This window comes from Ranitomeya variabilis, chromosome 4 (assembly GCF_051348905.1).
Source record: "Ranitomeya variabilis isolate aRanVar5 chromosome 4, aRanVar5.hap1, whole genome shotgun sequence".
In the NCBI taxonomy this organism is placed as follows: Eukaryota; Metazoa; Chordata; class Amphibia; order Anura; family Dendrobatidae; genus Ranitomeya; species Ranitomeya variabilis.
This window is the reverse complement of record NC_135235.1, coordinates 74,865,372-74,880,648: the sequence shown is the minus strand read 5'-3', so window position 1 is coordinate 74,880,648 and position 15,277 is coordinate 74,865,372. Positions and strand designations below refer to the sequence as shown.

At 38.9% G+C, this 15,277-nt stretch overlaps 1 protein-coding gene across 1 annotated transcript; it reads right to left on the bottom strand.

Moving 5' to 3' along the window:
* Window positions 1-246: 246 nt before the first annotated feature.
* Window positions 247-13,317, bottom strand: LOC143768425 (uncharacterized). The gene is made up of 5 exons (XM_077257100.1): window positions 13,238-13,317; window positions 8,558-8,770; window positions 4,291-4,362; window positions 1,434-1,796; window positions 247-755 (listed from the first exon to the last, which is right to left on the bottom strand). The coding sequence occupies exons 1-5, from the start codon at window positions 13,296-13,298 to the stop codon at window positions 385-387; spliced, it is 1,080 nt and encodes a 359-aa protein (XP_077113215.1). The 5' UTR covers window positions 13,299-13,317; the 3' UTR covers window positions 247-384.
* Window positions 13,318-15,277: the final 1,960 nt, after the last annotated feature.

Genomic DNA, 15,277 nt, shown 5'->3' with positions numbered 1-15,277 from the left:
AATTATATCTGTGTTATGACTATTTTCCCATCGCCATATAACAAATAAACCTTTTTATATATGTAACCTAAGCCTTCTTATGCTAACCCATTGCATTCACTAGAAATATAAATATAGCATTAGTCTTAATTTTTTGACCATTGCCAAAACCTTGCACTTATAACTAAGAAAAAGTGTCAATTGTCATCATACTTTCATCATTTGCAATTTATTTTCAGCAACATTTTCATTTCATCTACCCAAAAGCAACAATTTGTTGTTTTGTTTACTGCTGGAATAACTAAAGCATATAACATTGAAGTACATGTATTAAATATAAGACAATGATTGCATTCTTTCGTTGTTTGGGTTCTGATGCTTAATGATGCTTTCTATTTATTCATCCTATTGGCCTTTATTTTTGCCTTTGCCTTTTCCTTTCCCCTTCCCTTTGCCTTTTCCTTTCCCTTTTGCATTTTGGCAACCTCCTTGCCTTCCATTATCATCATCATCATCATAAGATCGCTTATTTCGGACGTGTTCTTTTGCTTCTTGTGTTTGATCCCACTGTTCTTGGCCTTCTTCTTGATCTTTCCCAATTTCCAGCTCTTCATCTTGTCCCTCCCCGTGATCTAATTGTTCTTGATTGTCCACATCTTTCTGGACTTCATTGTCATGGTCCATGTACTGTTCATCTTCATTGTCTATTTCTCTCTTCTTTCTGTTCCCTTTGTTTTCATCTTTTCCAAAAAGAGATTCCTTTAAGTCTTCAGGTGCTGAAAAATGTAATAAAATGTGTTACACCTAGAAATACCCTTATTATAAAACAAAGGTTTAATACTAAATCAGAGAAGTTAAAAGTGATTGTGAATATTAGAGAGATCTAAAGTTTTGGAGAAAATCTATTTTAACAAATCAAAGTCAATATACCCTTAAGAGGTCTAAATAATTGTGGTAGTTCAAATAAGGCACGGCATGAAAATTATTGCATCACAGTTCAAATGTTTATGCCCTAAAAGTCCCTTATTTTATTAGCATTTTTTTTAATTTTCTCTGTGACAAAATTAAAATATGTGGGGTTCTGTCATTATAAGGGAAGCCAAGCAAAACTGCCAATGAAGCATATTATTGGAGTCTTGGGTCTCAATTTTAATTTTTATGTTATTTCTAAAATACCCTTTTAGATCTCATTGACTATATGACCATGATATGTAGAATGTACAGAGAATGATGTAGTCCAGGTTAGAAAAAAAACATCCTTTTTAAAGAAACAGCTTAAATACAGCTCATGACAAGTGTATAACTATTTTTTGTCTCTGGAAAAGGGTCCCTTAACCCTGGAAAACCTAGGAAAAGGAAATGGATTGTAAAAATCTTTGCTCTCTGGTCATCACTCACCAAGTGAAGTTGTTCGTAAATTATTTAATGTTTGTAGTAAATGTGAGAATACTTACTAAATACTGCCTTCAAACATTTTGTTCCACATATTGTTTTACAGCACCGCATGTTATTGCTACAGTCCCCATCAGACGAACAATCAGGAAGGGCAGTGTAATTTCTAAAAGGCCAGTGTTTCTTGCATTGTGAGTGGTTTTGAGAGCACTGTTCACCATGTTTGCACTGATTTTTTGAGTGGTCTTGAGAGCACTGTTCACCATGTTTGCACTGATTTTTTGAGTGGTCTTGAGAGCACTGTTCGCCATGTTTGCACTCCTTATTTGACTTCCACTTTTTCTTGAATTCTTCTTTGAGCTCTGGGTGTACTCTCAAATAATTTCGAGGACACATTCCATATTTTTTATCTTCCTCTGTGACCTCTATTAGAAAAAAAACATGGAACAAATAATTGAGTTTTACTTTATTATGATCCTCTTCACCATTCCTTTTATTGGAGAAACTGTTCAAACTGTACGTAGCTTTTGAGTAAGTCAATATTTCAAGTAGGAAGGGCACTTTACACATTTTCTCAAAACCCATGCTTACATGCATGTTTTTTGAGGACCTGTCACCAAATTTTTCATGTTGAAATAGACACTTAAAGTAATAGTGGATGCACAGCGAATGAAACATTTTTATTTTTTTATTTTTTTATTTTGCCTAACTGTTGCGATGATAATAGCAATCAAATATTTGGCACCTAATGAGTTAACTTTAGCTAAGGCCAAGTTGATGCTATTAGAATTTTCACTGGGGACGTGTACTTCTGCATCTTTATTACACTGACCAATCATAAGCAGGCAGCAATATAGACGTGCAAAAGGACCTGTGTAATGTCATCAGGAGCATATGTCCTGAGTCTACAGGTACTTACAGCTGGAGTGTGCAGCCTACATAAGCACTGAAGATACCTTACACAGCACAGAAGTGAGGAGCCATTAACTCCAGTTGATATTTTCAGTACCTCTGTGCAGTGTAATATAGCTAAAGTGCTCATTTAGGTCACATACCCTGACTGGCAGGACCTGTGGACTCAGGTCATGTCACCATGATGACATCAACTCAGGTTCTTCTGCACTTCTATGTTGCAGCCTGGTTATTATTGGTCAGTGTCATAGAGGAGGAAGAAGTCCACGCCCAAAGTGAAAACTATCCACTTAGACTTAGCTAAACTCAGTTCACTAAGTGTCAAATAGTTGATTGCTAATATCTCTGCCACAGAGATTCAAACAAAATGTTTTATTCCGCGCTGCAGCCTCATGTGTCCAGTTCAACATGAAAAATATTGTGAAAAGTCCACTTTAATGCATAACCCCTCAATGGGCATACAATTGTGCAGATAACATGACAATTTCACCTGCAAAAACCTCTTTGGTTAATAACAGAAATTCAGTTTGAATACCGTGCAGAAAAACATGTCAGAATAATTAAAAATTGCAGCAAAAAAGGCATTGCATATGCATTGTGGGAACACATCCTTAGGGTGCAAACATACGCAGCATAAGCTGGAAACTAAAGGCCCCGTCTCACATAGCGAGATCGCTAGCGAGATCGCTGCTGAGTCACAAGTTTTGTGACGCAACAGCGACCTCAGTAGCGATCTTGCTATGTGTGACATGTACCAGCGACCAGGCCCCTGCTGCGAGATCGCTGGTCGTGTCGGAATGGCCTGGACCTTTTTTTGATCATTGAGGTCCCGCTGGGTAGCACACATCGCTGTGTTTGACACCTTACCAACGACCTCGTTGACGACTCAGACACTGAATCGTCATAATAGCTCCCATGTGACATCGTTGTACAGGTCGCTACAGGTCGCTGGTGAGATGTCAAACAGTGAGATCGCAGCAGCGATCGTTGGGAAGATCTCACTGTTTGACATCTCACCAGCGACCACATAGCGACGCAGCAACGATCCCTGACAGGTCGTATCGTTGTCGGGATCGCTTTAGCGTCGCTAAGTGAGACGGGGCCTTAAGATGCGGCAGTAATGTTGTTTTCCCATCATCATGGTAGAATCTCAAAGACATTGACAAAACAATGTGATTGTGGAAAAAATACAACACACTCATAACATGTGAGTGCAATCACGTGGTTTTCAACAGCAATACTGATGCATCTGGGTGTCCAGTATATGCTGTGTGTGTTTTTACTTTAAAGGAATGTTCACACAATGTATTCATAATGCATTTTTGGCCTAATTTTGTGAAGATTTGTTTTTGTAAAAACGTGTCAAAGAACCATATTAGGACTTTATTGTGTGAGCACTGCCTCAGGCTCTGTAAGGCTATGTTCACACGTTGCATTTTTTTTTCTTTTATGCCAGGTTTAAGCTGCTTATCAAAAGCAGGTTTTCCTTTATTTTTGCTGCGTTTTTTGCTTAGGTTTCGATGTGTTTTTTTTACTGCGTCTTTGTCAGGGTACATTTGTCTCTTGTGCATGCTGATAAAGTTTCATGCATAAAAAAAATGTATTCACCTTCATCAGGTTTTGGTATCAAAAATGCAACAAAACCTGATACTTGCTTTTTTGCTTAGTTTTTGAAGCATTTTTGCACTATCCATTACTTTCAATGAGTGAAAAAAGCTTAAAAGAACTGCAAAACTCAAGCTCTTCTGACAAAACAGTCAATAAAAAAACAATCTCATTGATTTTGCTGTTACTGTGAAACGCAGCTAAAAAAAAAGCTGAAAGAAAAAAAAAACACTGCATAAATACAATGTGTGATCATGGCATAATTTTTGCTGCAGGATAGGATTATATTTTCCAATCATTTTTATTAAATAAATAATGCATTTTTAACCATGCGTGAGACCTTATATTTCATATTATATTAGGGAAAATCATTACAAATAATTTACAAAATTGTATGTTTACCATACGGTGCATCCTCAGGTCCTAATCCTATTTCTTTAAGTGTTTGCTCGATTACTTCCAATGCATTGTCCTCTAAAGAAAGGAAAAGGAGATGTTGACTTTTTATTGCAATCATACAATACTTAGGATTCCATCATTTAAATACGATTGTTCCAAAATGATTGAGTATAAATGCATTAGTTCTTTCTGTGTGTGCATTACTAAAGCGTTATTTCTATTTTGGAAAGTAGTGGCATATCATTGAATAGCGCCATTGCTGTATGTACTTGCATAGCTCATGCTCGAAGCACTGTTGTACAGGGAAACCAGTTAAAGGGACATATATTTTAGCAATATGCCATCACTTTGTAAGATAGATACAGTGGGTACAGAATGTATTCAGACTCCTTTAAATTTTCACTCTTTGTTTCATTGCAGCCATTTGGTAAATTCAAAAAAGTTAATTTTTTTCTCATTAATGTACACTCTGCACCCCATCTTGACTGAAAAAAACAGAAATGTAGAAATTTTTGCAAACTTATTAAAAAAGAAAAACTGAAATATCACATGGTCATAAGTATTCAGACCCTTTGCTCAGACACTCATATTTAAGTCACATACTGTCCATTTCCTTGTGATGCTCCTTGAGATGGGTCTACTGCTTCACTGGAGTCAAGCTGTGTTTAATTAAACTGATAGGACTTGATTTGGAAAGACACACACCTGTCTATATAAGACCTCACAGCTCACAGTGCATGTCAGACCAAATGAGAATCATGAGGTCAAAGGAACAGGCCAAGGAGCTCAGAGACAGAATTGTGGCAAGGCACAGATCGGGCCTAGGTTACAACAGAATTTCTGCAGTACGCAAGGTTCCTAAGAGCACAGTTGCCTCCAAAATCCTTAAATGGAAGAAGTTTGGGACCACCAGTAGTCTTCCTAGACCTGGCCATCTAGCAAAACTGAGCAATCGTGGGAGAAGAGCCTTGGTGAGAGAGGTAAAGAAGAACCCCAAGATCACTGTGGCTGAGCTCCAGAGATGCAGTATGGAGAAGGGAGAAAGTTCCACAAAGTCAGCTATCTCTGCAGCCCTCCACCAGTCGGGCCTTAAGACAGAGTGGCCCGACGGAAGCCACTCCTCAGTGCAAGACATATGAAAGCCTGCATTGAGTTTGATAAAAAAAAAACACATGAAGGACTCCCATATTATAAGAAATAAGATTCCCTGGTCTGATGAGGCGAAAATAGATGTTTTTTGTGATAAGTTTAAGAGGTATGTGTGGAGAGAACCAGGCACTGCTCATCACCTGCCCAATACAATCCTAACAGTGAAACGTGGTGGCAGCATCATGCTCTGGGGGTGTTTTTCAGCTGCAGCGACAGGAAGACTGGTTGTCATTTAAGGAAACATGAATGCAGAAAAGTACAGAGACATCCTGAATGAAAATCTCTTCCAGAGTTCTCTGGACCTCAGACTTGGCCGACAAGATAATGACTCTAAGCACACAGCTAAAATAACAAAGAAGTGGCTTCAGAATAATTCTGTGACCATTCTTGACTGGCCCAGCCAGAGCCCTGACCTAAACCCAATTGAACATCTCTGGAGAGACCTGAAAATGGCTGTCCACCAACATTCACCATCCAACTTGACTGAACTGGAGAGGATCTGCAAGGAATAATGGCAGAGGATCCCCAAATCCAGGTGTGAAAAACTTGTTGCATCATTCCCAAGAAGACTCATGGCTGCACTAGCTCAAAAGGTGCTTCTACTCAATACTGCGCAAAGGGTCTGAATACTTATGACCATGTGGTATTTCATGTTTTCTTTTTTAATACATTTGCAAAAATTTCTACATTTCTGTTTTTTTCAGTCAAGATGGGGTACAGAGTGTACATTAATGTAAAAGAAATGAACTTTTTTGAATTTACCAAAGGCTGCAAAGAAACAAGGAGTGAAAATTTAAAAGGGGTCTGAATACTTTCTGTACCCACTGTATAACCCTTAAAGGGAACTTGTCATGTATCATAACACTATTAACTTGTAGATATAGGGGTAATCTGCAATGTAATAGCAATAGGAAGGTGCACACATGGCCGCTGTACTGAATTTGTGGCACCTGGGAAAAAATGAACTTTTTTTCTCTCTGGAGCTGCAGAGTTTCAGTCATATTGTGGTGCCGATGTGGATTCACTCGTCGCTCACAGCACTGTGAGCCACGGCTGCAAGTACTGATGCACTGCAATGGCGGCTGTCAGTCAAAGTTCTGAGCCATTCTTGCAGATGGTACTCACAATGCTGTGAACATTGACTATAATCTGTATGACTGAAAGCTGGCGGCTCTCAGTAGAAAAATATTTCATTTTCTTCCAGTTGACACACTTTCATTACAGCAACGGTGCATCTTCCTTATGCTATCAGACTGCAGATTGATCATATATCTGCAGGTTAAAAGCACTACCTGACAGATTCCCTTTAGGCTTAATTTTCAAGAAGGGTGACATGTTTTGTCCATAGTTGTAGGCTGGTGGCCCAAAAGTGGCATGTACGGTAGAGTAGGAGATCACAAAGGGAGATCACCTTGCTGAGGTTGATGGGCACACATGAATTGGCCAATTTATGCTCTAAGAATCTTCATTTCATCTATTACTGTAAGTTTTATGAAAAAAAAATTTTTTTTTTAAATTTGTAAAAAAAATATTTTTGAGAAGTATAATTCATATTGAATATTTGTCTGTGTTTTCACATGGCCTAGATTCATGTACATGTGCTGCTGTGTTCTTTTTTAGCTATATGATGCAGTTTGCAGCTTTGCACGTGTTCACATTAGGAGTGCTGGTTGGCTTTTTTTCTCTATTTAGTTATTGGATGTTGCTGCATCCAGACTGATCTTGCACTCCTCCCATTGACCTTGCAGGTGGCGGTAATCTACTCTACCTGCCCATAAATTGTAGGTTTAGCCCAGAGTGACATGTTTTGTCCATAGTTGTAGGCTGGTGGCCCAAAAGTGGCATGTACGGTAGAGTAGGACCCATCAGAGGGAGATCACCTTGCCGTGGTTGATGGGCACACATGAATTGGCCAATTTATGCGCTAAGAATCTTCATTTCATCTTTTACTGTAAGTTTTATGAAAAAAACATTTTTTGAAAAAAATTTTAAAAATATATTTTTGAGAAGTATAATTCATATTGAATATTTGTCTGTGTTTTTACATGGCCTAGATTCATGTACATGTGCTGCTGTGTTCTTTTTATATCTATTTTTATTTAAGTTATAACCAGTGATGAGCAAGCACACTCGCCGCTCGGGTCTTATTCTAAGCTATGAGGCCTGTTAAAGTGTCAATTTTAGGCTTTCAGGATTACTGCATCCAGTAGGTGGCACTAAAGTCGAAGTCCTCTTTCTCTACGAAATAGCAATTTGTGTTTTGAATAATTACAGGAAAGATACCCTGGTACCGTGTTAGCCAGTGGATATAAAACTATTTAGAATTGAGAGTCCTCAGTGGTTGATACCTTTTAATGGTTAACTGAAAAGATGGTAACAAATTGCAAGCTTTCGAGACTACTCAGGTCTCTTCATCAGGCATAGACTCAGAATTCTATAAGTCTATGCCTGATGAAGAGGCCTGAGTAGTCTCGAAAGCTTGCAATTTGTTACCATCTTTTCAGTTAGCCATTAAAAGGTATCAACCACTGAGGACTCTCAATTCTAAATATTTGAATAATTACAGAAATGTATGTAATAGATCTATAAGGAAAAAAAAGGGTTGATCCAGCACTTCAAATAAAATCAAACAATCAAATCATCAATCAATTAAAACATGTTATTAAGAAAAAAATCCACATTCTGAAATAGAAGAATTATTGTCCAAGGAGAAAAGTCTCAAGAGAAATTTAGTGTCCTGGTTTGACATGTTTCAAAGTGATACTTCTTATTAATAGATTCATCTATTTCAGAATGTGGATTTTTTTTCCTAAAAACTTGTTTTAATTGATTAAATAAAACTTTGGATTTTATTTGAATTGCTGGGTCAACCCCTTTTATTTTTCTTATGGATTGTCTTTCCTTGGATTTGGATCCAGTGCACTTGTGAATAGCTGAGCTAACTATACCATTTTCTCTATATGTAATAGATCTGCTTCACATGAAAACACCCTAGTGAAAAAACGAAACTCCTTCTGTGCAGATCACTATTGTCATTCATCATAACATTTTTCCAAGGACTTGTTTTTCCCATTAAAGTCAATAGGATTAATACCAGATTGATCTTCAAGAAAGAACTTACCAAAGACTCCTTTCACACATTTCATACCACAAGGTGACCAACAACATTTCATGCCATTGTCACATTTTCCACCGCCGGTACAGCTTTTCAGTTTACTGAAGTCAGGAAAACCATATTTTTTCACTAATTCTTTCTTCTTTTGATGCAATTCTGGATGTTTTTTGAAAAACTGCATTGGGCACATGCCAGTGCCATCATCATCACTGGAGGTTTCTGTTATGGTGATAAAGCATTAAAGAAATAAAGAAAATTCATTATTAAAATGGCATATTGTGGAAAGCATGTACTGTGCAGTGGATGTTAGTATATAAATACAGTGCCTTGCGAAAGTATTCAGCCCCCTGGAACTTTTCAGTTTTTGAATTTCCTCAAAAATTTTAAATAACCAATAAATTTTGTTCATCTTCACAATTGTGTTCCACTTGTTGTGGATTCTTCACCAAAAATGTACATTTGGTATCTTTATGTTTGAAGTATGATATGTGGGAAAAGGTTGCAATGTTCCAACAGGCCGAATACTTTCGCAAGGCACTGTATATCAGTCAAGGCAAAAAAAACTATAAAAAAAGTTTGGGTTTTCAAGCATAAATGAACAATAGTACAGTAATGGAAAATATGCAAAATGTAATTGTATTGAATATACTGTAGTTTTGCATCTGTAGTAAACCTTTTGAGATGATGTTACTTGGATTACCAGTAGTATGGAGGTATTTGTAACAATACAAATGATCTCTGTTTTGCAGAAATCCAATCTGTCTGCTTTGTGAAATCAAGCTTTGCTGCCACATGCAAATTAGCCTGGAAGTGCATTGGGGGCATGTTCAGTGCATTTACACCCCCACAGTGCACTTACAAGCTAGTTTGCTTGATGCTTCATAGTTTGTTTTCTCAGTGCTAGAGATGAGCAAATATATTTGAGTGGAATTCAATTCTACTTGAATATATTACAAAAAGCCACATTAGCTAAATTAGTGATTTTTTTTGCAATTCACTTCAGCTCGAATTCAGCAAAATGGTTGCCAGCTGGATCTTGAGCTGTAAGGAGCCATCAAAAGGTTAAAAGATAAAAAAAAAACCTTGTACTCCCTTGTCTACCCCTCTGCTGTGCACTTATTCCTACCGCCGAGTGCTGAACCCCAGAGCTTCTTACTGCCTGCTCTAATGAGGACTGGGATGTTTCCCTGAATGTGTGGCCAAGGTCATGGTGTACGTCTTTACATCATGAGGCCGGTTTCACACGTCAGTGGCTCCGGTACGTGAGGTGACAGTTTCCTCACGTACCGGAGACACTGACACACGTAGACCCATTAAAATCAATGCATCTGTGCAGATGTCATTGATTTTTTGCGGACCGTGTCAGTCATGTCATGTGTTCGTGGGAGCGCACGTATTACACGGACCCATTAAAGTCAATGGGTCCATGTAAAACACGTACCGCACACGGACGTTCTCCGTGTGCAGTCCCTGTGCCGTGCAGGAGACAGTGCTACAGTAAGCGCTGTCCCCCCCACATGGTGCTGAATCCGCGATTCATATCTTCCCTGCAGCAGCGTTTGCTGCATAGAAGATATGAACAATAGTGTTTAAGAGAAAGATCTATCTGTCCCCCGCCCTCCCACCCCCTGTGTGCCCCCCCACCCCCTGTGCGCCCCCCCACTGTTCTGAAAATACTCACCCGCCTCCCTCGCAGTGTCCTGTCCTGGCCGCACCTTCTACTGTATGCGGTCACGTGGGGCCGCCGATTACAGTCATGAATATGCGGCTCCACCTCCGATAGGGGTGGAGCCGCATATTCAGTACTGTAAATGAGCGGCCCCACGTGACCACATACAGTAGAAGGTGCGGCCAGGACAGGAAGCAGCGACAGCAAACGAGGGAGGCGGGTGAGTATTTTCAGAACAGCGGGGGGGCGCACAGGCGGTGGGGGGGGGGCGCACAGGGGGTGGGGGGGCGGGGGACAGATCTTTCTTTTAAACACTATTATTCATATCTTCTATGCAGCAAACGCTGCTGCAGGGAAGATATGAATCGCGGATTCAGCACCAGATGCTGGTACGTCTGGTACCCAGCACGGTGCGTGTGGTACCCAGTGGGCACATGGGCGGCACACGTGTGCCGCAAGTGTGCTACACTGATGTACACCAGAAACGTAGGGGCACACGGACACGGATAATTCCGGTACCGATTGTTTCCGGTACCAGAATTATCTGGACGTGTGAGACTGCCCTGATGTTGTGATCTTGCCGCACTTGCACAGGAACATCCCAGGCATTGTCAGAGACGGAAATTATGGCCTACTGTGACAAGGGGATTCAGTGCTCGGTGATGGTGATAAGAAGATGCATTGAGGAAACCTGATAGCATACAGTGACGATCGGAGGGGCCAGGGAGGTGACCGGTAAGGTGAATATATGTGTCTTTTTATTGTCTTACATCTTACTTTCATTATGCCCTGGGGTCTGGAGAGACTCCAGACCATAAGAAGGTATGTTCAATGTGCAGTGAATAACTTTGCTGTAAATTGAATTTCCTAGGAAAATCTGCGTGATCTTACAAATTCAAATTTTGTCTGATCTGCTTATCTCTAACCAGTGCTGCCACATTGGTTAGTACAAAACAGGTATCATCCCACCATACTACTAATTTCAGTAGTAAAATCACATTGTCACATTCCTTTTAATGGAAAGCTATCATCAGTAAGTAACCTATTGTTCAAATCATATTTCAGCTTTTCATGTTTTTTTTTTTAAATAATTGGCTTTTTTTTTACATTTTGTATACTTGCAATTTTCACACTGGTCCTTGGGGCTTTTTAAGACTCACACATCCAAGAGTTTATTTGTGATCAGAGGCAGGATTACAATGACAGGTAGTACCTCTGTACACAGCTGATAACACAGGATGTACCAATCACAATAGGCGATGCTCCCCCTCCCTTTACAATAACACTTTAATATCACAGACAGGGTCAGGGTACAACTATTAGGGCTCCTTCACAAGAACATATAACACGGCTGAGTACTATCTGATATTTTTAGCAGATAGCAGTAGGACCAATGTTATTTAATAGGGAATTGTTCCCCGATTTTTTCACTGATAGTCTGTCTGTGGAAAAAGTCACAGCATGCTTCAATTTCACTCTGAAATCGGATGTCACTCACTCTTTCAAGTCTATGGCTGCATGGAAAACATCGGACTGTATTCATCTGAGTGCAGTCCGATTTCCTTGGACTCACAGAATGGAGAAGATAGAGAAATGTTGTTCTCCATCGTCTCCTCATAGTGTGCACTGATTCTCTCATCCAAGTGAATCGGATCACAGCATGCTTACACTAGGATCAAACTCTGATGAGAGTGTTATTAACACAATCATTGAAAATATATATACAGCTCTGGCAAAAATTACGAGACAGCTGCAAAATGTTCAGTTTGTCTGATTTTTCTCTTTATAGGTATATTTTTGAGTAAAATGTACATTTTTCAATTACTGTATTCTATAAACATGTCTCTGAATTTCCAAGCATTAAATTTGGATTTTTTTTAATGAAAAGGAGAAATGGTCAAAATAAAAAAAAAACCCAGTGCTTTCAGACCTCAAATAGTGCAAATAAAACAAGTTAATAATCATTTAGAAACAAAAATACTAATGTTTTAACTCAGGAAGAGTTCAGAAATCAATATTTTGTGGAATAACCATGAGTTTTAATCCCAGCTTTCATGCGTCTTGGCATGCTTTCCACCAGTCTTTCACACTGCTTCTGGCATAAACATTTAAGCAGTTCTTCTTTGTTTGATGGCTTGTGACTATCCATCATCCTCTTGATTACATTCCAGAGGCTTTCAATGGGGTTCAGGTCTGGAGATTGGGCTGCCCATGACAGGGTTTTGATGTGGTGATCTCTTAATTTTTGCCAGAGCTGTATATATAAGTTTGGGATGGCTGCAATTATACTGACCTGGAGAATTATGTTGCCAGGTCATTTTATTAGGCCATGTTCCCATTTTTTTCGCTGCATTTTTGTTGCCGCGTTTTTACTTGCAGAAAATCTGCTGCATTTAAGGTCACGTTCACATGTTGAGTATTTGGACAGTATGTTACCTTTCTACCTATTTTACCTTCAGTATTTGTAAGCCAAATGCAGGAGTGGAACAATCAAAGGGAAAATATACGGTAATAGAAACACGTCACCACTTCTGTGTTTTTCACCCATTCCTGATTTTGTGTTTACAAATACTGATCAAATACTGGACGTGTGAATGTGGCCTTACAGTTCAAGCAAAGTGGATGTGATCCCACAAAAGCTTTTCTGCATTTAAAATGAAAACTAAACATGCTGCATGAAATTTGCATAAAAACACCTAAATAATGTGAAAATGCATATACTGTAAAAAAAAGAATTAAAAACACAATCAGAGAATTCATGTTGGGCACTTACTTGCAGAAAAACTCAGCAAATATAAAACATTTTTGTACTTGGGAACATGGCCCCGTGAACTATAGTGTGATTATTCTGCTGACACTGTCCCAATCTACACAGTAAAGTCTAAGAAGGAATTAACATCACATTGGGTGTAGATTTATGGGAAGACACTTATAATATTTTCTCATGGTACTGTAGTTTACCTTTAAATCACCAGTAATAGTTTATGTTCCATTAATAATATTTAATATGATCTTACCATCCCATTTTGCACTTGCAACAGCCGCAAACAGCAAGGTGACAAGAATTTCAGTCTTCATTCTGCTTGGTCTGCCGGTTGTCCAGCTAGCAATGAAGAGTAAGATGAATATTCAGGTGGATAAAGCCTCATTTTATAATGATTTAAGAAGGCCACGTCACATCTAGGATTCTTAGTGGTGGATTAAACGATTAGTCCACATCAATGATTTTACGTGAATGCTATTTGTAACCTTTAACGTAGTTATTATTGTTATCTGTGCAATGTGGTATTATTGAAAGATATTCAACCCAAAACCGATTACTGTCTGCAGCAGAGATGATTGCCAAGTCTCAAGGGTTTATTTATTTTGGCTAAAACCATTATATACACGTTGGAGCCATGTGCACATTACCTGTACAGGTTTACATTGGGTATCAGAAACTCTGTGCTTTATACAACGCACTGCATTGTGAAGATATACTCCTTTAGAGCAATGCAATATTTCAATGGGACAAATCATAATTATTTTGGATTCATTGTGATTTTGGATATTGATGGATTTGTGTGAAATTCGACTAGAAGCATCTCTATGCTTCTGTGTAAACTTGAGGGCATACATAGGTACAGTAGAGCCCCGTTTACTTTCATATGGTTATCATGAATCTTGCTGGTGGTAGTACACAGACATAATATGTTTATCATGAAGAATAAGGGTTTTTTTTTATTCTCAAGCCATCTTTCTTTGATCCCCACCTTAGGTTCGGTATATATAAACGCTGCTGAATCTGAACGGTTTAATCGTTGTTTTCTTCAGTCCCAGCCATTGTAATTGGTGTCATATGTATGTTACAGCTGAAGCATACAGCTGATGAAAATGGGCTCAACTCCTGAGCCTGCACCATTTAGATGACACAATATTAGAACACAAAAAAGCAGGATAGGTCATATAAATGGGGATCACCACACATATGGATATGGCAAAAGTTAAACACAGCTTTATTTAGGTAAATCCACAGACAATAAGGGTATGTGTCCACGTTCAGGATTGCATCAGGATTTGGTCAGGATTTTCCATCAGTATTTGTAAGCCAAAACCAGGAGTGGGTGATAAATGCAGAAGTGGTGCATATGTTTCTATTATACTTTTCCTCTAATTGTTCCACTCCTGGTTTTGGCTTACAAATACTGATGAAAAATCCTGACCAAATCCTGATACAATCCTGAACGTGGACACATACCCTAACAAGGCACTAACATTTAAAAACATATAAAACAGGGGCATACTTATGCCCCAACCATACAAGCCCCTAGTAAGGCTACAACCCACACTTGACTCCTAGATGCAATGGAAAAATGACATGCAGTAAGGTACCTATATAAACAGCATTGCCCCAGTATAATAAAAAATACTTTCATACATAAAGCAGCCCATTAACCTGTGAATCCAATGAAGTTTTGAAGCCTTGAAGATATAATAATCCTCTGGCAAAGCAACCCTGTCAGTCGTTATAAACAATACAATAAATGACCCTCAGATAATAAGAGGAACAGAGACATGATAATGTAAAATACCACTAATAGCAAATAAGCAGAGTTGCTACCTTGAGCTGAACAGTAACAAATAGTATGTAATCAACAACGCACCCAAATAGGTGTGTAATAATTACCGCTTAATACATATAAAGCAGCCCATAAACCTAAGATTACAACAAAGGTTTGAAGCCTAGAAGATATAGTAATCCTCTGGCAGAGGAGACCTGTCAGTGTCTACACACAGTGCAATAACAAACCCTTATAAAGTGAAAGCAGCAGAAGCTAGATATTACAAAGTAGCACTGATAATAGAAAAGCCGAGCTGCTTCCTTGAGCTGAAAATAACGCTAGTTATAAAGTCAACAACACAGCCCCATAGGTCTGAGGACTCAGGAAAGGGATTTCAAGGCACCAAGTATGCCTCAGAACATAAGCCCTTCCATATAGCAAACCCAATGCAATGCCATGCCATGAGGAGGTCTATAACCTGGCGGAGTCTAGTGCAGGCAGCGCGGATGCCCAACA

Excerpts from the sequence above, each read along its gene's own strand:
- LOC143768425 (XM_077257100.1), bottom strand. The coding sequence starts at position 13,298 with ATGAAGACTGAAATTCTTGTCACCTTGCTGTTTGCGGCTGTTGCAAGT. Across the intron at positions 1,797-4,290 it reads ACCTGAGGATGCACCGTATG|AGGTCACAGAGGAAGATAAA; the intron begins GTAAACATACAA and ends TTTTTCTAATAG. Across the intron at positions 756-1,433 it reads ATGTTTGAAGGCAGTATTTA|CACCTGAAGACTTAAAGGAA; the intron begins GTAAGTATTCTC and ends TACATTTTTCAG.